The sequence below is a fragment of the Perca flavescens genome, chromosome 11 (genome assembly GCF_004354835.1).
Source record: "Perca flavescens isolate YP-PL-M2 chromosome 11, PFLA_1.0, whole genome shotgun sequence".
In the NCBI taxonomy this organism is placed as follows: domain Eukaryota; kingdom Metazoa; phylum Chordata; class Actinopteri; order Perciformes; family Percidae; genus Perca; species Perca flavescens.
Window position 1 is genome coordinate 5,468,549 of NC_041341.1, and position 25,000 is coordinate 5,493,548.

Sequence of the window (25,000 nt, forward strand, 5' to 3'; positions counted from 1 at the left end):
ACGCACAGCAGACTATGATATAGGTAGATTATTTTATAGGTTTTTTTTTTTTTTTTGGTACTTTATTTTTCTCAAAATATCACGACTCCTCCAAATCTCGGAGAACACAGATATATTTTGAATGTGCGCAAAGTTTTGAACATGAGCAGAAATCTTGCTCAAAACACATCTGAAATATTACAGTCCAGGGGTGTATTAATTCATTAAAATGAATGAATTTATCACTGAGGTGAATAATTGTCATATGCGCATTTAAGGAGGTTACTTCCTCAACAAAAGTTGTCACAGCCTGTCCTTAAAACTTAAGAGCCCTGAGTAAATGCTGTACTGTTGCACTAGTGTGTTGTTGGTGATCTCCAGAGGTGGAAGACTTACTCACATCATGTATTTCAGTCAAAGTAGAAAAAAACAGTGTTGTAGAGTTACAAATTACTTGTCAGTTACAAGTCCTGCATTCAACATTGTCCTTAAGTAAAATATACTGTACTTAAAGTACCAAAAGTAAAAGTGCTCATTATGCAGTGCATTATTGGATTATATTATATTATTATGCCACATCATATCTCTTTGAGATGGGCTTTTCAGCTGAACATTGAGCATGACTTGAGAGTGGCAGTATCAAGCCTGCAACCCCAGTTTGAGAAATCGTCCGATGCAAAACAGGCTCATTGCAGCCACTAATGCAGGGATAAACAGACCTGTCTTGCCAAATGGATTTCTCTTCTTTTCTTAACAGATGTGTTAAGAAAAAAGTGGCCCTTTTATTTATTTTCTATTTTTGAACTTGACACAAATTTTGACACAACTGCACTTTAATTTTCTTTATTTTTGAACTCGCTGTTATTGGATGTAGATTGTTAGTTTGTATTTAGATACAACTTGTTACTATACTGATACTAGTTGTTCAATAAATTGGAACAGTTTAAGCTTGTTGCGTATTTCATTAGCATTGTGTTGGGCCGATGGGGGCGGGTGGGGGCTTGAAAATTCCACCTTGTCCAAAGTGGGGAATGACCGAAAAAGTTTGAGAACCTCTGCCTACTCGGCACAAATGATCCTGTTTCAGTGTTTGTCTTCTGTGTGGAGCACAGCCCGCAGTCACAGTCACTCGCCGATGTCCGGTGACAAAAGAGAAGAGCCCTTGCTGCGGGGCGATCGGGTGTCCCACAGTGATGTCACGACCGCCCTCGGATGTCAGGTGGGGTTTTCCTGCACAGAGGAATCTCTGGCGCACCCCAAAGAGGTTTCAGTCGGCACCAAAGGAAGGAACATCGGTGCCAAAGAGATAAGATCTAAGATTCAAGATGCAATTCAAATTAGGGCTGCTCCCTCTTAGTCGATCAGTCGACTAATCTGTCTTAGTCAACTTAGATCTCTTTAGTCCATTAGTCATGTTTGATGCTCTTTTTTCATGCTGAATGACTTATTTCCAAGAAACGTACGAGCACATCTCTGGTAAACACGAGAATTAAAGTGGTGCTTTTAGCACGACTCTTTGCGGAGAAACTCAGATTTACAGATCTGTCGATTAAAATCAACTAATCGATTGGTCGATAGGGGTGGGAGTCACCAGAGGCCTCACGATACGATATCATCAAGATACTTACGTCACGATACAATATTATTGCGATTTTAAAGATATTGCAATATTCTGCGATATATTGCAATTTATTACCTTTTTTCCAACTTCTAATTTTTCTTTGTCAACATCTGTTGTATCTAAAGAGATACATTTCTCTGTTTGTTCATCTCACTTCAATTTTATTGCTGCAAAATCAGATTGTCAAGCAGACTGACCAACACATGTATAATAAAAGATCCATACTTGGCATCTGTGTAGCGATACAGTATTGCCACGGAAAATATTGCGATACTACGCTGTATCGATTTTTTCCCCCCACCCCTATTAGTCGATACAACTGAATGAGTGTTAGTCGACTAGGAATTTCTTCAATCGAGCACAGCCCTAATTCCAATCCTCTTCGACTGTGTTTGATAGCAATTTACCAAAAAGTCTCAGTTTTTCTGCCTTTAATGGACAGGACAGCTTAGGTGAGAAAGGGGTGAGAGAGAGAGGGGGGGAGACATGCAGGAAATCGTCACAGGTCGGACTCCAACCCTGGACCTCTGCGTCGAGGCATAAACCTCTATGCAAATGTGCGCCTGCTCTACCCACTGAGCCAACCCGGCCACTCTCTCAGTGATTTTAACGATAGTTGAAACGGTAGTTAGATTGGGGTTGGCAGTAGCTCACTCCGTACGGAGTTGGGTTGGGAACTGGATGGTCGCTTGTTCAAGTCCGAGAGATGCCAGTTCACCTCCAGGAAGGGCTGGGGAATATATCGATATTATATTGATATCCTGATATGAGACTAGATATCATCTTAGATTTTGGAAATCGTAATATCGTAAATGGCATAAGTGTATTTTCCTGTTTTTAAAGGCTGCATTACAGTTGAGTGATGTACTGTTCTGAACTAACCAGACTGTTGTATTTATCTAAAATTTTATTGTGAAGATATTTTGTTAAAGCAACAGTTGTCGCTACAATATCGACATTGAGGTATTAGGACAAGAATATCGCCATATCTGATTTTTTTTCCACATCGCCCAGCCCTACCTCCAGGGCATTGCCAAGGCGCTCTTGAGCAAAGCGCCCTCCCACTAACCGGTCAGGGCGCTTGTCCAGCACTCACAGCCCCCCCCACCACTCCGACATCTATCCATTTGTGCATGTATAGGAGCGGAGCATGTGTGTGTGTGTGTGTGTGTGTGTGTGTGTGTCAGGCCTGTGTGTAGTGTGTAATAACAACAGAGTGCACCCACTGGGGATTAACAAAAAATAAAGTAAAATCATTAGAATTTGAATATTCATACGTATATACTGTATAATCAACGTTTTTGTTTATCAAATTGTCAGGAATAACCGGCTTACGCGTGTAGATTTCTGTCAAATAAGGTAACACGGACTCATCGCCACTCATACTGTATGCAGACGATCATGTATGCAGCGGTGTAGTCTACGTCAGGGTTTCTCAAATGGGGGTATGTGTGCCCATAGGGGTACTCTGGAGGACTGTAGGGGGGTATGTGAGATATTTAACAAAGTGTTCAATAGTTTTAAGGCTGTTGTCCAGAACATTGTTCCTCTTTATGTCAAATTTTTTGACAAAAATTTGACATTTGTGTCGCCTTCTTTGGACCTAAAATCGTATACTGTTCTACTTTTTACAAGTTTCTTGCTTTTTTCTTCTCATGTCTCTGTTTTTGAAGTTTTTGATACTATTTTGACCTATTCTTGCCTTCCTTCCTTCCTTCTTTCTACCATGTTTTTTTTTTTTTTTTTTTTTTTTTTTTTGTCTTTTTTACAGTTTTTTGTCTCTTTTTCTCATCAGCATTTAAATGTTTTTCCAGGTCCAAGGCTGTTGTTTAGTCAATCTATCGCTGACAGCGCTGTACTGTTCCTCTTTATATACACTTTTTTTTCTCCCGAAAATGATTTGCGCTGGTCAGGGGGTACTCGGCTTAAAGAAATAGCCTATCTTGCTCAGTCGTTGGACCATTTTCCCCTAGTTTTTTTGTAAGTAGGCAATCAAAGATGAGGAGATTAAGTTTCTAGATCAATAGTCAAGGTTCAGAGCAAGGATTTAGTGGAGGCTCACTGCCTTTTTTATGTATATATGCAAAATACCAACTTTTAAGGTGAAATTAAGCATTATTTGTGTCATTTTTTAAGGCCAACATAAATATGACTCTCTCCTCTACAACGCTGTCAGATCCAAATATGGTCATTTCCTTTTTATCAGCAACCAATCGTGAAAGTAAAAGGGGGGATTTAACTCTCTTTTAATATGCAAATTGGAAGGTCAAAAACTCAAAATTTCGCTTGGGTACCATTTTTTTTGGACCCTTGAAATATGTAAAGTAGGCCGGTTCCCGACTTGTACCCATAAATGATCCTCACTTCTTATAGAAGGCCTTTTTTCTGAAATCCGTCTAGACTAAAACAATTCAAAAGGGGTACAATACTGAAAACAGTTTGAGAACCACTGGTCAACGTGATACGCAGGTATACGCAGTATATACCCACTGAGAAAGCTCCAGGATTTCCATATACCCACCTAAAAATGCCCAATGACGCGCAACAACATACTTTCCATTATGTTTTTGATATATTTTGAATTGTCATCTGTGTTGTTCTTCTTCACATAGGCTAAATAATGGTATTTCCACCGCAAATCGGTGCATAAAAGTGTATCTGAATGCAGGAAATTAAGTCTTTGGCGCTCAAAATGACCCTGGGGGAGGACACCCAGATTCTGGCTAATATACAGAACAGTATACCCACTACAATACATTAGACTACACCACTGGCTGTACATGTAGACTAGGTGGGGGTTGCTGGTCTCTCTCACAGGAAAAGATCCAAGCTGTTGCCTCCGGGAAACAATGAGGTGGGGAGCGGCCACTTCCTGTCTCTGTGCTGAGTGAGAGGCACCACCTAAGGGTGTCGTTACAGAGAATCAGAGCCCCACCCGTCTTCAGGTTAGCTCGGGCTTTGTCCAGTTTGAAGCAGGGACGGTTTAGAAGCGAGACGGCCCCCCGACTTCGGAGTAGTTTCCTGTCTCTGTGTCCCGGGGGAAAGTTACTTCCAAAATGTAATACATCATAGATTACTAGTTACTGTCATTTGAGAGTAATTAGTGATATTACAATATTACTGTTTCTGAATTGTAACGCTTATTACGCTACTTTTGCATTACTTTTTAAGATTTTATGGGGCATTTTAGGCCTTTATTTGTATAGGACAGCTTAGAGAGGGGGCATGACATGCAGCAAAGCGCCACACATCAGAGTCGAACCAGTGGCTGCTGCGTCGAGGAGTAAACCTCTATATACGGGTGCTTGCTCTACCAGGTGAGCTAACCAGGCGCCCCTTTTGCATTACTTTTGAATTACTTTCAACAAAATAACAGTCCACTTAATACATCATAGATTATTCATATTATTTTGTATAATTTTTATATGAATATGCAAATTAACTAAAGCTATGAAAATAGAGAAGTAAAACGTACAATAGGCAAGTAGGAGAAAATGAAAATGCTCAATTAAAAGTACCTTACAGTTGTATTGAAGTACGGCACAGTTACTGTCCAGGGCTGATAAAATGCAACGGTGTTTACGTCAAAGGTCAAAGGTCGGGTTCAGTCTAAGGTCGGTCCAGAGAGACATCGGTCTCCATTCACCATTCAAATGAATGAAGGAATCTTTATTTCGAACAATTAAAAGAAAATAAAATGTATAAACGACCTAGCCCTAACCCTTGAACGTGGATTATATGTACGATTATATTACGATACGATTTATATCCTGGTGGTTACGATACTAGCTGCAGTCTTCTCCTGAAGAGCGGTGGCGCAAATGAGGAAAGACTACCGACTTTTGTTCTTTCTTCGGACTAGAAGAAGAAGAAAACAACGGCAGAACAGACAGCAGCATTGACGTCAATGCTTCGATCTGATTGGACGAGCTACTTGGTGGGATCGAGCCTTTCATTCACCATAACAGAACTCATCTTAGCCCGGTAAGTTTACCAGAGAGACCTGCAGTAGAAACTGAACACCAAACACTAATACTGAAACAATAATAACATAACAACAACTTACAAAAAAAAAATCAACTTTCTCCTCCACACTGTCACCTGACGACAACCACACATAACTACATAAATTATATTTAATCCTTGTAGGGCTGTGCTCGATTGAAGAAATTCGTAGTCGACTAACAATCGTACCGACTAATCGATTACCGTATTTTTCGGACTATAAGTCGCACTTTTTTAGAATATAAATACAAGAGTTATTCAACTACACAATAGCACACAGAACAATACGCTGAATACGGTAGGTGTCCGGTATGTTACCGTAACACATTAACAGTTATTGAACTATACAATAGCACCCAGAACAACTAGCTAGCAGGGCGTGGAGCACGGAGGTATTAAAAGGCGTGGAGACGAAGCTGCACCGTGAACGAGCCCCTCCTGACTCCTTCCTCCTCCTCTGGCCACCTAGCTTTCAGCCCGCGATTAGCCGATTAGCTTTCTTTGTTTTCTTCACTGCAGTAAGAGTCACCTTTTCGCCAGTCTCCCTCATAAGTTTCTCCCTCATTTCAAACTCTCTTTCTGCTGCTCGATTACCGTTTTCGGGGCTGCATATTTTACTCCCTGCAGTTTGTTATCTCTTTTCTTTCTCAGTTGTCTTTAGGAGGAGCATATAGTTGTCGCGAGCCTAGAGCGCCCTCTCGCAGCTGTAGACGGTAATGTTTTCAGTATGAATTAACATGTAGAAACATGTTAAATTATATATATTTTGATACATAAGTCGCACCTGACTATAAGTCGCAGGACCAGCCAAAGTAGGAAAAAAAGTGCGACTTATAGTCCGGAAAATACGGTAGTTGATTTAATCGACAGATCTGTAAATCTGAGTTTCTCCACAAAGAGTCGTGCTAAAAGCACCGCTTTAATTCTCGTATTTACCAGAGATGTGCTCGTACATTTCCTGGAAATAAGTCATTCAGCATGAAAAAAAGGCATCAAACATGACTAATGGACTAAAGAGATCTACGTTGACTAAGACCAAAACCACCGATTAGTCGACTAATCCACTAAGAGAGAGCAGCCCTAAATCCTTGTCTCCTCCATAAGTGCATTGCATTTTTTTTTTTATGACGGTATTGAAACTGATACCGTTGTTATTTTTAAGACCCCGCGGTAAACCGTATTACCGTATTACCGTATTACCGCCCAACCCTAACTTGCAGTCACTGTGAGAGTCCTGGCATTGACCCTCGAGCTCGTCCATGCTTCCTCTTACATTCGGACACTAAAATGCCATTTTTTGGACGGACGCATCAGGAGGAAACTGCAGTAATCAATTATCAAAGTAGTTTAGTGTGTAGTGTGTGTGTGTGTGTGTGTGTGTGTGTGTGTGTGTGTGTGTGTGTGTGTGTGTGTCTGTGTAGTGTGTGTGTTTTTCTGTCCCAGCTGTCATTATGTTCAGGTGTGGCAGGAACACTGAGCGGATAGACCCTCCTCTAACCCAACACTACGCCACATTCCTGAGAATCCGTAGCTTCCTGTGTGTGTGTGTGTGTGTGTGTGTGTGTGTGTGTGTGTGTGTGTGTGTGTGTGTGTGTGTGTGTGTTAAGCGAGGGAGGTAAACTCTGGGCACTGTATCAAGCATCCGTCCTCACACATCACATGAAAAGCATGCTCCATTCACACCCATCCTACGTGGACTGAAGGGAAGTGGACTTTTGGGAAACACTTGAGTGGCTTTTCAGACATGTCATGTCATTGACATGTAAAAAATGTAATTTTCAGACAATCTCACGTATATAAAGTATGCACCGAATGCAAACTTCTCAGCCGACACGGACACGCCGATGCCGATGTTTTTGCGCCAAGAAAGAAAAATGAATCTCAGTGTCGAGAGATATTGGACCACCTTACCAACTCACCGAGTAACACAACATTAAGGCAGCGCAAAATAGAAAATCGTTGGCTGCTGCCATCGGCTCATGCCACCATGTTCTGCTGATGGGCCGATGGCAGTAAATAGGGCGCACATCGGCCGATTCCGATGTCCAGCCGATGCATCGGTGCATCCCTAAATATAAAGACAAAAAAAAACGGTGAAGGACTAGAGTCGGGTACCGAGACCCTAACCCCAAACGACCGGTATCTACCAGACAGAATAGCAACGCAGTTTTCGGTGCCTCATTTTGGTGCCACTGGAATGCCAGCGCTGCTCTCTGGTGCTCCGAAAACGGGCATTAGAGGCAACGGAAGCATCGCTGCGTGGGACACTAGTTAACAGCAGGGCTGCACGATGTGAGGAAAGGACCTAATTGCGATTATTTTGACTGATACTGCGATTTGATTGCTCGATTGAAGAAATTCTCACTCAATTGCACAAAAAAAGCATAAAACATGACTAATTGACTAGAGAAATCTAAGTGGACTAAGACCAAAACGACCGATTTCAGTGAAAAATATTGAAATGAAAAGGATTATAGTGTGATATTTGCGAGGATCTGTACCAAATAGATTATTATTATTACAATTTTTTATAACTTTTCCCTTTATTCGACAGTGACAGTGGATGGAAAGGAAAGTGTGGCGAGAGCGAAAGGGATGCCACGCAGAAAAGGGCCGCAGGTCGGATTCAAACCAGGGCCGCTGCAAAGGACTCGGCCTGCATGGGGCGCACGCCGTCACTGGGTGAGCTCCAGGTCGCCCCACACAGAGGGGTTTCTGTAGTCCGTGGGACACGATTTGTAGGACCGGGACGTCTCTGCAGCACCACACCACTTAACCCAGAATGATTTGACACATATTTTGCCTTTCACAAATATTGCACTAGTCCATATTGCGATTTTGAGAAAATTGCGATTAATTGTCCTAGTTACCACTGCACCTGGCGGCAGAAAACGTTAGCCTAGCGTTGGCTAGTAGCTGGAGTAAACACGGTTAAAATGCTGACAGCTAAACGGTGTAGAGTGTGACTGTATGCCAGCGTGGAGCGGGGATCGTCGACTACATTTTTTCAAGGGCCAGAATTTTTCTAAGCAGACACTTTTGGGGGCCGGACTTTCAAATAAAGAAAATAAAATGTATTTATACCTAATACGCCTATTGTTCGAATGATTTTCACTTTCTTACATGTATTAGTGTGAGCAAACTCCTAAAAAAAATGGAAACTCCATAATGATAACTGGCTCTTTAAGTAGAAAAAGATCTCAGACTAGGAGGCAGTTTACCGAGGAGTGAAGGTTAAAGTCTGTGATTATGGAAACATTATTGTAGTATGCAGCGTCCTGATTGGTGGAAAATGCTTGCAGAAAGAAAGGCTGTTGTCAGGTAAACATGTCACTGTCAAAGACGCTGAAGGGAAAAGTTGACGTGGAGAAGCCAAAAGCCCAGCTTTAATGATGAATGACTGATAAACAGGCTATGCACCTATGTCATGTAGGCCTCATTTGCAATGAAACGATGTTGTTGCAAAATAATACAACCATCATCATCATCATCATCAAGAATGAAGAGCTCGAACATAACGATTGTGTCATTCACGTGCATATTAAGTAGCCACATGCATCGGTTTTGGTCTTATAATACCTCCATAGATCTACCGCTCTAGCGGAGAGTTTGGTTTGTTCAGCCAGCAGTGAGGTTTACAAGAATTTGTCAAAATGTCCAGATTCCCGGCAAACTAAGATAAACAGTTAGACTACAAGCCGACAGCTTTTGTTTTAGCTTGTTTGTAAAAATTCGCTATTTGCAGAGTAGAGCTGTGTTTGCGTGAAACAGCGCGGTGGACTGAGCAGACTGAAATATCGCTTTCTACATGTTTATGCCGGTCTACACTAGGGGTGGTGGGAAAAAAAAATCGGTACAGCATAGTATCGCAATATTTTCCTTGGCAATACTGTACCGATACACAGACGCCAAGTATGGATCTTTTATGATATACGTGTTGGTCAGTTTGTCTGCTTGACAATCTGATTTTGCAGCAAAATAATTGAAGTGAAATGAACAAACAGAGAAATGTATCTCTTTAGATAAAACTGATGTTGACAAAGTTTCCTTTTGGGGACATCATTTAAAATTGGGAAAAATTTGAAGTTGGAAAAAAAGGTAATGAATTGCAATATGTTTGAAATCGCAATAATATTGTATTATGACATAAGTATCGTGATGATATCGTATCGTGAGGCCTCTGGTGATTCCCACCCCTAGTCTACACAGGTGATGCATTGATAAGTATTGACTTTCTACTCACGAAGGTTTAATTGGAGCCTATTTACAGAAAAGAGACCAGCGTGAGTTCATCTGCCCCAGCCGCCGTTGGTAACTCTGTATCGTTCCCAGTCAGGTGCTGCGTGTTTTAACCTTTAACACACACACACACACACACACACACACACATCTCGGCTCAGCTGTGTGCGTGGAGCTCGGGCATCGCTGTAGAGAGAGGAGGGCTGGGTTTTTGCTCTAAATGCTTGAAATGATAAACAACCGAACACATTTTTTCCTCTTTACATTTTGTGAATTCATGATTATTCTGCGGGCCGGACTAAAAGCTCTGGCGGGCCGGATGTGGCCCGCGGGCCGCCAGTTGACGTTGGCTGGCGTAGAGGATTCCAACAGGACGTAACATGACATTACTATCAGTCATTTAGCGACTTACAATTGCTATACAGTACAGGCCAAAAGTTTGGACACACCTTCTCATTCAATGCGTTTCCTTTTTATTTTCATGACTATTTACATTGTAGATTCTCACTGAAGGCATCAAAACTATGAATGAACACATATGGAATTATGTACTTAACAAAAAAGTGTGAAATAACTGAAAACATGTCTTATATTTTAGATTCTTCAAAGTAGCCACCCTTTGCTTTTTTTGATAACTCTGCAAACCCTTGGTGTTCTCTCAATGAGCTTCATGAGGTAGTCACCTGAAATGGTTTTACCTTCACAGGTGGGCTTTGTCAGGGTTCATTAGTGGAATTATTTCCCTTATTAATAAAAAAGCAAAGGGTGGCTACTTTGAAGAATCTAAAATATAAGACATGTTTTCAGTTATTTCACACTTTTTTGTTAAGTACATAATTCCATATGTGTTCATTCATAGTTTTGATGCCTTCAGTGAGAATCTACAATGTAAATAGTCATGAAAATAAAAAGGAAACGCATTGAATGAGAAGGTGTGTCCAAACTTTTGGCCTGTACTGTACATGTTAGAGGTTGCACACCTAGGGGTGAGGTGTCTTGCTCAGGGACACATTGGTTGATGGATCTCATTGGGATTCGAACCCTGGTCTCCTGCACCAAAGGCATGGGTCAAATCCACTGCTCCATCACCACCCACTAACAGTAACAGTCTGCAACTGTAGCGGTCGGAGAAACACCGACGGTGTGTTCACTAGAAACTCGCCAGCCTCGTGGTGCATTCAAAGTTACTGTAAAATACCCTTTTTCCCGATCTAGTGGTAGTGTTTTGACGTTTACCAGCACCGTTTTGAAAAGTATCGATTTAGCACCGGCGTGGGGAAAGAAATCCAAACAATAGCCCTAACCCTGTGAAGGAGAGAAAGCAGCATGAATATGGAATGAGGATGAATCGGTTTTAAGAATCGGCTCTGAATTTTACAGCCGATCTATTTTTATCTGGATTTCTCTGACTGCTGTGAGGAGAGGAGGAGGAGGAGGAGGAGGAGGAAGAAAGGAAAATCCTGCAGATGGTTCGAATGTGAATCACAAACGTGTAATCTATGTAATCTTATGTAATCGCTCTTGGCGTGGTTCACACACACACACACACACGCACAGGGCAATGGATCACACTGCTGTACTTTTCAGCACACACACTTTTTGTGTACACACACACACACACACACACACACACACACACACACACACACACACACACACACACACACACACACACACACACACACACACACACACACACACACACACACACACACACACAGCATTGTAGCGTAGCATACATAGGATACAGTCGTAGTACTAGTACTAGTAGTAGTAGTAGTAGTAGTAGTAGTATAGAATAGAGTCAGTCAGGGCTTTTCTACATCAATCTTCCACCTCAGCAGAAGAAGAAAGGAACGTAAAAGTGCAGCTAACGACAAAACAGTCGATTCCAATTAATGTGCAACCATGTTTCCTCCTTTGATGAAGTCATTTTTGAAGCATTCCCAAATTCTGGCTTCTCATTAGGGCTGGGCGATAAATCCATTTTATCGATTAACTCGAATGAAAAATCGATTTTCTCCTTAACATCCGCCGACGCTCCCCTCTGGGCTCCCGTAGCTCCGAAAGGGCTCCCCGTCCCCCGTCCCCCGTCCCCGTGGCTCAATGGAGGTGGCTAACAGCAGTGAAGCTAATGACAACTTCACAACACAATTCATTTGGATACAAGCGTTGCATTATGGAAGATAGACGGGATTCTGAACAGCGATGCGACACACACACACACACACACACACACACACACACACACACACACACACACACACACACACACACACACACACACACACACACACACACACACACACACACACACACACACACACACACACACACACACACACAACACGAGCCGAGGTGTCTGCGTTACTTCACGCAGCACATGTAACTGGCTGGAAGCGATAGCTACAGCTTATACATTATTTACTTCCGCTGGCGCAGATGAACTAACGGTACGCTCGTTAACTGTAAGAAGAATACAATAAACCCTCCATGATTAAAGAGTCAATATTTATCAAAACCCACCTACCTGTTCTACAGGCAAATTTAAACATGTAGAAACCGATATCTCAGTCTGCTCTTCATGCGCTGGCCACTCTTGTTCACCGCGCTGTGCAAACAAAGCTCTACTCTGCAAATAGCGACTTTACAAACAAGCTAAAATGAAAGATGTCAGTTTGTAGTCTGTTTCTTAGTTTGCAACGAATCTTGATTTTTTGGACAAACTCTTGTAAACGTAGCTGCTGTCTAAACGAACCATCCTCTCCGCTGGAGCGGTAAACCTGTGGCTGTATCATAAGACCAAAACAAATACACGTGGCTACTTAATATGCACGTGAATTACATGTTTTCAATTTATTAAGCGACAACTGTACATGTAGTAACAGGTAAGCTATGTTATGATATATAATATTGAGTATACATCGATACTGTAAAGGCAAAAAAAATATAAAATCCTACTTATCCCTTGCTGCCACTGGGGAAAAAAATAAAATAAATTCCCTATCGACCCATGACCTCAACAGACAACAAACCGGAACCAAACAATTTTTTTTTTATGCCTTATGAAAAATTTTGCGTGGGGGATTATTTCACTTCACAGAAAAAAAAATGATTGGAATGAGATGGCTAACTGTAGTAGCGTTTATTCCAATATCTATAATTGCCTAATTTAGAGATCACTTTTTTTTTTTTGGCATACATGCCCCATGTGTTGAAGTAAAAAGTTAAAGCTATGCTTACGTTTTGAAAACAATGTACTTTAAAAAGGTAAAAAAATGTAACTTAAAAAATGTAAACTGTTGAGAAAGGTGATGCCCTCTGGGAAAAATGTAACGCCTAGGTTATGATGCTTTTTATTTATTATTTATTTGTATTTTTTTTTGGCTAAGAAAAACATTGACCATATAGCTGTAATCAATGGCGATCTACTCGCATCCCCACAGTTCTCTCATGTTTCATTCTTGTATATGTGCGCAAGTGCGTGTATGCAAATAGAAGTAGGTTCAGATTTTTTGGGCATACAGGCGTAAGTGAACATGTGCCCGCCTGTGTTCATGTGCATGCATATGTGTGCCTTTTCTGTTTTTATTTCCCGCTTTTCCCTTTTTTTGTCGTTTCTTTTACTCCAATAAAAAGGCACTACGTGGCTAACATTGGATTTATATTGTCTCATCATATTGTAACCATACTTAACTGGCATTTTCTGTTTTGCTGCTACCCGTGCGTTGTATAAAAACCTGGAAAAAATAAAGTATAAAAAAAAAACAAAAAAAATGTAAACTGTTGTGTGACTGAGTGAAGGAATGTTTCAATACTGATTAAGCCTAATCAGCATTTGTCTGGCTCACACCTTCTCAAGCTTCTAAAGAATTGATTAGGTCATTGCTAGACCTAATCTAGAAAGACTTATTGTTTAAACAACTTTGAGAGCCATCCCCTGTTGAGACAAAGAACGAGTATTGCTGTAGTTTGGAAACATTTGACACCGTCTCGGTAAGATCCTGTGACCGGGTGTAGCCTCACGACACTGATTGGGAACATACACCTTTTCTTTTGAGGGACATCTGACCAATAGGGGAAGATTTAAATTTGAAGAACCACCCAGGTGGAGGGAATAAATGTGTGATCCGGAGAGTGTCTCAGGACTTCGGCCTGTGACCCCGCAAGGGAAGCAGTTGGAGATCCGCTGGTTTCAGTGTTTTATGTTTTATTGTGTTTTGACTGTCGTTTTCATGTTGTTTCATTAAACCTTTTGTTTAACTTTCAATTCGACCCCAGCCTCTCCTCCTTCCTCCAGAAATCAAAGAAGACGTCTCTTAGAGATTTCTTAACACGTGTGTGTGTGTGTGTGTGTGTGTGTGTGTGTGTGTGTGTGTGTGTGTGTATGAGTCAAAACAAAATAAAACTTGTTTTGAACAATTTATTTGTCATCTGCAGATTGATTTTAAGTAGAGGGAGAAAAAAATGGATTTAAATCTTAAATCGGATTTATTTTTTTTAAATCTGGGATTTTGTTTTTAGGCCAGCCCTACTTCTCATGTGTCGGTTTTACGTGACAGTCTGGGCCTGGGACCAAATATATAAATGTTTTTCTAAATGGGCTTTTCGACAGGGGGTTTGCTTTTTAGATTTTTATTTTTACCTTTTTTTAATTTATTTTTGTTGCCTTTTTTGAGGGTCCCCCAACTATTTGAAGCTTTTTCCAACATTTAGCCTTTTGATATTTTTGTCATCTTTTCCCCCCGCAATTTCTTCCCCGATGTTTTTCTAGCTTTTCTCAATACATGCAGACATGTCCCGGGACCTCCCTTTGACACAGATCTCAACTCTGCCGCCATCACACACACACACACACACACACACACACACACACACACGTTTTGGCCGTGGCGGTTGATAACATCACATGAGCCCGAGAGAGCGCAGACTGACCGGTTGGTTTGGTTTGGAAATCACCGTCCTGTTCCTGGACTCTTTAAAAAGTCTCCAGTGCTCCCAGCAGACCCCCCCCCCCCCCACCCAGCAGACCCCCCCCCCCCCCCCCCCACCCAGCAGACCCCCCATCTGGTAGAAATAAACTCAAGCGCTGTGTTTCAACCCGTTCCCTACTTTTCTTCCCTACATAGTGTGTTCACCATTTTGTAGTGGTCTTCGAATTCCCCGCGGCATTTCATTCACTGTATAGTCCGCTATCAAATACCCACAATGCACTGCTAATTTGAGTGCACATACTATGTACCCTACATTTTCCTCCCGTATCCAACACCTTTTATTATTCTCCTATAACTCTGAACATTATTCAAAAATAAAATACCTTTTTTTGACGTTTTTGTCTGGGTTTCTTTTCTATGTTTTTGGCACTTTTTTGCCCCTTTTTTTCACTGCGACGTATAAACACCACTAACACCAACTTATTACCGGTTTTACACTTCTTTTTGGAATTCGTGGTCAATAAACCTCATTCATACCTGGGTGTGCGCAACAGAGCTGTCGCAGTAAGTCCTCGCGTTAACTAAAGTTTGGCCACCAACAGAGTTTTTAAACCAAAATGGGGGCGGCAGTGTTTCCAAATGTTAACGTTTTTGGGGCTCGGAAACGCAAACTCACACTCCTAATTTCCTAATCCTAATTCATATTTTTTTAAAAAAAATGCTCAATAGGGTTATATACGATTTTTGAAGGATTCCTGCTCAGGATGACCCTGCCTTCAGTCAGCTTTTATGACAGGTCACAGATCATAATTAGATGATCTTTGGTTACACTTACTACATTTTCACTTTGGAGCTCCCTTTATAAATGTGTAGGGGTTAGATACATTTTCACTTTGGAGCTCCCTTTATAAATGCTTAGGGGTTAGATACATTTTCACTTTGGAGCTCCCTTTATAAATGCTTAGGGGTTAGATAGATTTTCACTTTGGAGCTCCCTTTATAAATGTGTAGGGGTTAGATACATTTTCACTTTGGAGCTCCCTTTATAAATGCTTAGGGGTTAGATACATTTTCACTTTGGAGCTCCCTTTATAAAGGCTTAGGGGTAGATATTTTTTCACTAAAAAAACACAGTACAGACATTGTGATTGTGCGTGTTGAGACCGGACTAGTTGTCAAAGTGCCACATACTCGTTCGTATAGTTGGAACAGCATCTGAAATCCCCGTCCCCCATCCCCCCTTCCTCCCCCAGCAGCTTTCTGATGATAAAGGAGATAAGGGAGTCTGCGTCTGACAATTTTTGTTCCACTTTTTCGAAAAAACGACAACAACCACATTCACACCCACGTGTCTTCAACCGTGTGATTGGCCGGCTGTGCAGAGGTGAGAAAAAGAGAAAAAAGCTGGGCTGAGGGATGTTTGAACTTCCCTCTTCTGGGGTCAGACGAATATTTTAAAAATCGCACTTTGCACACAAACAGCCACAGTGCAACCCCGTGAACATCCTCCAGGTTACCCACGCGTGTAAAAAGGATAGCGCGACTCCCTCCTCTATGTGAACGCAGTTCGTTCTTCCAGACCTTTAATCACAGGACACTGCTGCTGCTGCTGCTGCTGGTGGTGGTGGTGGGGAGACGTTTTAAGGAAGCCAGCTCCAGTTTGTGTTTCATTATTACAAGTCGGGGCTGGTGTGTCTGCTGATATGAAACTTGGCTGAACCCACAGTGTGAAAAATACACACACACACACACACACACACACACACACACACACACACACAGTTGCACTCTCTGAATCCACCACCGCTTGTACTTTAAAGTATCGACTTTATTAAACATGCCAATGTAATAAAGTAATACATGAGATAAGAACAACTTTACTGTCGGTTATATGTTGCTGCGGCTGCATGTAGACTCTGGGAAATGTTGACTTTACTTCTGTGATATTCACTGTGCAGTGTGTGGAACACACACACACACACACAGACACACACACACAGACACACACACACAGACACACACAGACACACAGACACACACACACACACACAGGATCAGTTTGTCAGACGCACCAAATGCATGCACACGTACTTTGAAAATGCAAACACACAGAAATACAACGCAGTGTTTTACTTTTTGTAAAACTAGGTCTTTGTGTGTGTGTGTGTGTGTGTGTGTGTGTGTGTGTGTGTGTGTGTGTGTGTGTGTGTGTGTGTGTGTGTGTGTGTGTGTGTGTGTTCATCCACTATGAGTCAGCGTGAGTCAGTCTGTTCTTTCTCATCTAATTTCATTTCACGGGGGTTGATCACAGCTCTCGTGTGACCAGAGGCAGCATCCTCCTCCTAACACGCACGGTTTGGCTTCCATCGGACCGGCACGTTAATGTCCCGATGAACAAAGATGATGTCGTCGTTACGTAACGACACGTTCGCTCTAACCAGCGGTTTGATACGTGCGTCTGTTTGGTACGAGTCCGGACCAAACAGACGCACAGAACACAGTGTTTCCTCCGTGTTGATTTTGTAGTGGCGGCCCGCCACGGCAAAATTTCTGCCGCCACGGTATCAGAAATAGAGCTGTCCAAAAAACATAGTCACGGTTGGCTTTTAAATGATCCTGCCGACATAATGCCACTCACACTGCAGTTTAACAACAAGTAGAACTATTCAGAGGTTATTGGACCCGTCCAGTTTAACAACAAGTAGAACTATTCAGAGGTTATTGGGCCCGTCCAGTTTAACAAGTAGAACTATTCAGAGGTTATTGGACCCGTCCAGTTTAACAACAAGTAGAACTATTCAGAGGTTAATGGACCCGTCCAGTTTAACAACAAGTAGAACTATTCAGAGGTTATTGGACCCGTCCAGTTTAACAACAAGTACAACTATTCAGAGGTTAATGGACCCGTCCAGTTTAACAACCAGTAGAACTATTCAGAGGTTATTGGACCCGTCCAGTTTAACAAGTAGAACTATTCAGAGGTTATTGGACCCGTCCAGTTTAACAACAAATAACCTCTGAATAGTTCTACTTGTTGTTAAACTGGACCCGTCCAGTTTAACAACCAGTAGAACTATTCAGAGGTTATTGGGCCCGTCCAGTTTAACAACAAGTAGAACTATTCAGAGGTTATTGGACCCGTCCAGTTTAACAACAAGTAGAACTATTCAGAGGTTATTGGACCCGTCCAGTTTAACAACCAGTAGAACTATTCAGAGGTTATTGGACCCGTCCAGTTTAACAACAAGTAGAACTATTCAGAGGTTATTGGACCCGTCCAGTTTAACAACAAGTAGAACTATTCAGAGGTTATTGGACCCGTCCAGTTTAACAACAAGTAGAACTATTCAGAGGTTATTGGACCCGTCCAGTTTAACAACAAGTAGAACTATTCAGAGGTTATTGGACCCGTCCAGTTTAACAACTAGTAGAACTATTCAGAGGTTATTGGACCCGTCCAGTTTAACAACAAATAACCTCTGAATGGTTCTACTTGTTGTTAAATTGCAGTGTGAGTGGCATTATGTCGGCAGGATCATTTAAAAGCCAACCGTGACTACATTTTTTGTACATCCCTATCTCTGATACCGTGGTGGCAGAAATTTTGCCGTGGTGGGCCGCCACTAGAAAATCAACACGGAGAAAACACGGACCATTGGGTTGTGAAATGCAAACAACCCAGACTGTTTTTTTCCCCCCTCCTATCCCAGAATGCATCTGTGGTGTAGCCAGACCTTACCCCGCAACGCCGTGGAGAATAGAGCCGGCAATGCGCGACCAGTTTGGCACTGGATAATAACACTGGAACACGTGAACATGCGAGAGTCTGTAGGTCAGATCTAAAAACCTAACCGCCCGCGGGGCTGCCCAATTCTGCATCGCTGCCCAATTCTGCATCGCTGCATCTTTTTAATTCAGAAAGCGGCTACACCGATGACGTCATGCACTGCTGCAGACGAGCTCGTGTGAAAGCTCCTGCTGCTCATTCAGCCCCGAGCTGGTGAAGATGCACCCCTGGGACTGGCTGGACATGGAAATATATGCACCTGCCAACGTGTGCGGAAGAAGGAAAGTATTTCGGAGAGGAAACAGTAGGTAGATATTTGCGATCAGCTCCACAAGAAGCTCCGCGATCTCATAATTAGAGTTAGATGTCTCTAGTGCTGCTCCCTCTTAGTCGATTAGTCGACTAATCGGTGGTTTTGGTCTTAGTCAACTTAGATCTCTTTAGTCCATTAGTCATGTTTGATGCTGTTTTCATGCTCTATGACTTATTTCCAAGAAACGTACGAGCACATCTCTGTGAAACAAAAGAATTAAAGTGGTGCTTTTGCGTGACTCTTTGCGGAGAAACTGGGGGTGCAGCGTCTCCAGCAACACAGAGCTGCCTGCATGGACGCCTATCTGTAAATAATACCGGGAAAAAACTAGCGCCGAACGCACCAGCCACACGTAAAAAAATCGCAAATATCGGCCCGATATATCGGCTGGCCGATAGAATCGTTCTATCGCTGCTTTCTCCCCTCTCTCACCAAGCTGTCCTATCAATATAGTATCAAATATATCAAATAAAGGCGGAAAAGCCCCAAAAATTATCTTGAAAAATAAAAAGACTCCAGTGTGTTGGGCGTTACGATTGACCAGATACTTTCACATCATGCACGCCATTGAGCAAGGCAACACTGAGGTACGATGCGGGATGAAACAGAAACTCAACAAAAAGAGCACGTGTGTGTGTGTGTGTGTGTGTGTGTGTGTGTGTGTGTGTGTGTGTGTGTGTGTGTGTGTGTGTGTGTGTTTATTCTGGACAAAAGTGTTCAGCGTCAGCAGGTTGAATCCAAAGCCAAGTCAAACCTGATCCAGCCTTGTCTGCTTGATCATAATAATAATAATATAATTATAATGTTATCATAATCCCATTTATTTTAGTCTATACTGGAATCACGATTGTTTAGCAAGATTCCTCTTTGACTTTCGGAGAGCGGTTGCATTTATTGAAGTTAGAAAAGCAGTCGAACCGGTAAACAACAGTGAAAACACCTTGAACTGTGACATTTCCCTTCGTACTTTCCCAGTTGAACTTAAAAAAAAAAAAAAAAAAAACATATATTCAATTCTTCTAAACTCTAGATATTCAAGATCATGCTTGTTGCCAGTCAAAATGGCTCAGTGTTGGAAATAAAGCAGCACACACCGAGTGTGTCTGTGGTCTCCGCGCCTGTTTACAACTCTAACTGGATTAAATAGGAAGTGGTGGGGAATTCCACTCAACGCTCAGATCCGCCAAGAATATTCCAAGGATGACTTTCTTATCAACAACACCATAATTCTTGCAACATTTCATATACACAAATCTAAAATACATGAAAGTGAAAGCCTCTCCGCCACGAATTTCTTTCGTAATGCTGTGAAGCTCTCTAGTATTAATTAAGAATATGAATATAAAAAAAACAAATAGGATATACGTGCAGTTTAGTGTCCCAAATTCCACATACAATGTCCTTAACTAATTATTAACCTGCTAAACCGCCTGTGTTACCCTAACCTGTCTCAAATCAGACCCTTATCATTTGGGACACTCAGTATTTCAAAAAATAATTTGGGACACTAAACAGCACATAGGCGCATTTTTTTCAAATAAGCCGCACTTTCGGCGCATAAATTGCCGATTTCCGCGACATAATTATTTGATAATGATTTCATAATCCCCGCATTTTGGTTGCATCAGTGTTTTTGCAAGTTCCAGCAATTTTTGAAAGTTCCCGCAATTTCATCGCATAAAATTGCATAAATATCCCGCATAGTCCATCGCATTTTTTAAAGAAAACATACCGCGTAATAAAGGATTTTTGCCCCGCAACAATCCCAAAAAAAACTCTTTTTATTTTTCTGGAAGGACTGATTTTATAATACTGTGAACAATTTTAAGCCATATTGTTTCTAATATATTTTTTAAATGCCAATAATACTCAAATGAAGGAGCCACATCCAGGTTGAGCAAAAGTTGGGGATGCATTTTATCTCATTCAACATTCTAGGCCAACTCCAGCCTACGACCCTGTCAACACCGCCAGGGTCACGGGTTCGATTCCCACTGTGGCCTCAATGAGTGAACACGCTCCTGTGATTGATTGATTGATTTTAAACGATTAACCGAAACGCCAGCTCACAGCTGTGAACGTAAACATTCTAAATGACATCATCTGACAGGAAGCTAACAAGGGGGCCATGCTGTTGCCTAGCAATGGAATCCCATTGAAAAGGTAGCCTATATATACTAGCTATGCCATTTTATTTCTAAGGTCCAACGGTCAGGGACGAAAACAACGCTGCTGTAACACGTTACTGAGAGTCGTTACCGGCCAGCACCTGTGTGTTATGTGTTTTTCAACCCAGGGAAAGATGCCAGAGAGCTGCGTACCTGCTTCCACCGTGTCCGCCAGGTCGTGGTTGGCGGCTGTCCGGGGAAACTCCTTCAGTTTGCGGGAGCTGAGGTTGAGTGCGCCGCTGGCAGCCGCCTCCTCCAGCGCCCGCTCCAACCCCCGGTTGGGAGGCAGGTTAGCGCCGCCGATTTGAGTCTGCGACTGGGAGGAACTGAGCTGGGAAAGAGCAGGGCGAACCGACTCCGGTCCCAACGTCGCCATAATGTTCCCCCTCTCCGCTGTTCTCCGTGTGTGTGTGTGTGTGTGTCGGTTATATCCGAAAAAGAGAGAGAGAGAGAGCGTGCAGAGCTAGCTAACGTTCAGGCAAACAGCGGGACACCGACTTCTTCAGGCCTGCTGTAGCGTGCCGTGCCGTGCCGCGAGTTCAGTTTCCTCCTCGTTTGTCGCCGCCGCGTCCGCCTCCCTGCCTGCGCGGTACGTGAAGCGTCACGGATCACACAGCGGTGCGATATCCGTTCGTAACTTTCAAAATAAAACCTCTTCCAGTGGGGAGCGTGCCTATGTTCCCACATTTCTGAGATTTCTTTTCAGAATTAGACCCTATGTTCCCACAGTTCCCACATTTCTGAGATTTTTTTTTACCAAAATTAGGCCCTATGTTCCCACATTTACTTTTTCATGAATTTGTATCAGACGTTATCCCCCTTTCTCCTAATTTGGTAGCCAATTACACCCAACCTTACCTAACCCTAAAAGTGCTTCAATAAAAAAATCTGGTGAGAGGATAGGGCTTAAATTGAAGGGAAATGTAGGAACACAAGACCTTATTTTGAAAATGTCCTAGAAATGTGGGAACATAGGGCTGTGGGACCATAGGGCTGTGGGACCATAGGGCTGTGGGACCATAGGGCTGTGGGAACATAGGGCTGTGGGAACATAGGGCTGTGGGAACATAGGGCTGTGGGAACATAGGGCTGTGGGACCATAGGGCTGTAGGACCATAGGTCTGTGGGAACATAGGGCTGTGGGAACATAGGACTGTGGGAACATAGGGCTGTTGGACCATAGCTGTGGGAACATAGGACTGTGGGAACATAGGACTGTGGGACCATAGGGCTGTGGGAACATAGGGCTGTGGGAACATAGGGCTGTAGGAACATAGGGCTGTGGGAACATAGGGCTGTAGGAACATAGTGCTGTGGGAACATAGAGCTGTGGGAACATAGGGCTGTGGGACCATAGGGCTGTGGGAACATAGGGCTGTGGGAACATAGGGCTGTAGGAACATAGGGCACATAGGGCTGTGGGAACATAGGGCTGTGGGAACATAGGGCTGTGGGAACATAGGGCTGTGGGATCATAGGGCTGTGGGAACATAGGGCTGTGGGAACATAGGGCTGTAGGACCATAGGGCTGTGGGAACATAGGGCTGTGGGATCATAGGGCTGTGGGAACATAGGGCTGTGGAAACATAGGGCTGTGGGAACATAGGACTGTGGGAACATAGCTGTGGGAACATAGGACTGTGGGAACATAGGACTGTGGGACCATAGGGCTGTGGGAACATAGGGCTGTGGGAACATAGGGCTGTGGGAACATAGGACTGTGGGAACATAGCTGTGGGAACATAGGACTGTGGGAACATAGGACTGTGGGACCATAGGGCTGTGGGAACATAGGGCTGTGGGAACATAGGGCTGTAGGAACATAGGGCTGTGGGAACATAGAGCTGTGGGAACATAGGGCTGTGGGAACATAGGGCTGTGGGAACATAGGGCTGTGGGAACATAGGGCTGTGGGATCATAGGGCTGTGGGAACATAGGGCTGTGGGACCATAGGGCTGTAGGACCATAGGTCTGTGGGAACATAGGGCTGTGGGAACATAGGGCTGTGGGAACATAGGACTGTGGGAACATAGGGCTGTTGGACCATAGCTGTGGGAACATAGGACTGTGGGAACATAGGACTGTGGGACCATAGGGCTGTGGGAACATAGGGCTGTGGGAACATAGGGCTGTAGGAACATAGGGCTGTGGGAACATAGGGCTGTAGGAACATAGTGCTGTGGGAACATAGAGCTGTGGGAACATAGGGCTGTGGGACCATAGGGCTGTGGGAACATAGGGCTGTGGGAACATAGGGCTGTAGGAACATAGGGCACATAGGGCTGTGGGAACATAGGGCTGTGGGAACATAGGGCTGTGGGAACATAGGGCTGTGGGATCATAGGGCTGTGGGAACATAGGGCTGTGGGAACATAGGGCTGTAGGACCATAGGGCTGTGGGAACATAGGGCTGTGGGATCATAGGGCTGTGGGAACATAGGGCTGTGGAAACATAGGGCTGTGGGAACATAGGACTGTGGGAACATAGCTGTGGGAACATAGGACTGTGGGAACATAGGACTGTGGGACCATAGGGCTGTGGGAAAATAGGGCTGTGGGAACATAGGGCTGTGGGAACATAGGGCTGTGGGAACATAGGACTGTGGGAACATAGCTGTGGGAACATAGGACTGTGGGAACATAGGACTGTGGGACCATAGGGCTGTGGGAACATAGGGCTGTGGGAACATAGGGCTGTAGGAACATAGGGCTGTGGGAACATAGAGCTGTGGGAACATAGGGCTGTGGGAACATAGGACTGTGGGAACATAGGACTGTGGGACCATAGGGCTGTGGGAACATAGGGCTGTGGGAACATAGGGCTGTAGGAACATAGGGCTGTGGGAACATAGAGCTGTGGGAACATAGGGATGTGGGACCATAGGGCTGTGGGAACATAGGGCTGTGGGATCATAGGGCTGTGGGAACATAGGGCTGTGGGAACATAGGGCTGTGGGAACATAGAGCTGTGGGAACATAGGGCTGTGGGATCATAGGGCTGTGGGAACATAGGGCTGTGGGAACATAGGGCTGTGGGAACATAGGGCTGTGGGAACATAGGGCTGTAGGAACATAGGGCTGTAGGAACATAGGGCTGTGGGAACATAGGGCTGTGGGATCATAGGGTTGTGGGAACATAGGGCTGACCCCTTCCAGGGTAGGCCAACTAAGTTGTTTAATCTTTACCAACACAAACTGAACTCTATGTGATGAACATTATCATTAAGAAACATGCTTTGTTTTGACATTTAGCTTATTTAGTAATTACAATAAAGACGTGTACAGACTTGTATATTTATGAGTATATTTACATGCAGACTTTCACCTCTCACATGACAAAGAAAAATCTCTGAAATAGCTAGAAAGACTATAGCCACGTGGACTTGTTTTCAAGTAATACAATTACAGGTTATCTCTCATATCTGCACAATAACAAAGCTGTCATGCCGTGTAATGCAAGTTATGAACATTGCGTGTATCATCCGCCGATGTTGTAATGGATTTACTGTTCAAGAAACTAAACAAATATATGACAAACAGGTATGTAATACTCTTGTAACCCTCGCTGGCACCATGATGATAGAAAACTGTCTGTGACTAACAACAATAGCTGTAAATTCAGCTTAATAATCCTGACATTTATCAGAAAAATGCTGCGGATGTGTGTGTGTGGATGTACAGAATGACACATCTTTTTCATATTTGAGTCTTATTACAGTCAAATGTCAGACATAAACTCGCAAAAATAAATAGAAGTTAAAGAAATAAAAAAAATATTCATTTGGGACTTTTTTCAACGCGTTAAAGGATGGCTGTTTTTGATGTTCCTTTCATTCCATTAACATGACTTCCTTACATGTTTTATTTTGAAGTCAGGCTGTCTACGTTTCCGGTTTCACTCTGCATTTCTTGGACTTAGCGCAGCGCCCTCACTGCGGCGGAACAGCGACATC

The 25,000-nt window shown here is 43.1% G+C and overlaps 1 protein-coding gene across 1 annotated transcript in view; it reads right to left on the bottom strand.

Moving 5' to 3' along the window:
* The window catches only part of LOC114564304 (leucine-rich repeat and calponin homology domain-containing protein 1), a 107,839-nt gene extending 86,248 nt beyond the window's left edge, over positions 1-21,591 (bottom strand). The window contains exon 1 of the mRNA XM_028591562.1: positions 21,200-21,591. Within this exon, the coding sequence (XP_028447363.1) occupies positions 21,200-21,422 (223 nt within the window). The 5' untranslated portion in view covers positions 21,423-21,591. The remainder of the gene's footprint in view (positions 1-21,199) is intronic.
* Positions 21,592-25,000: the final 3,409 nt, after the last annotated feature.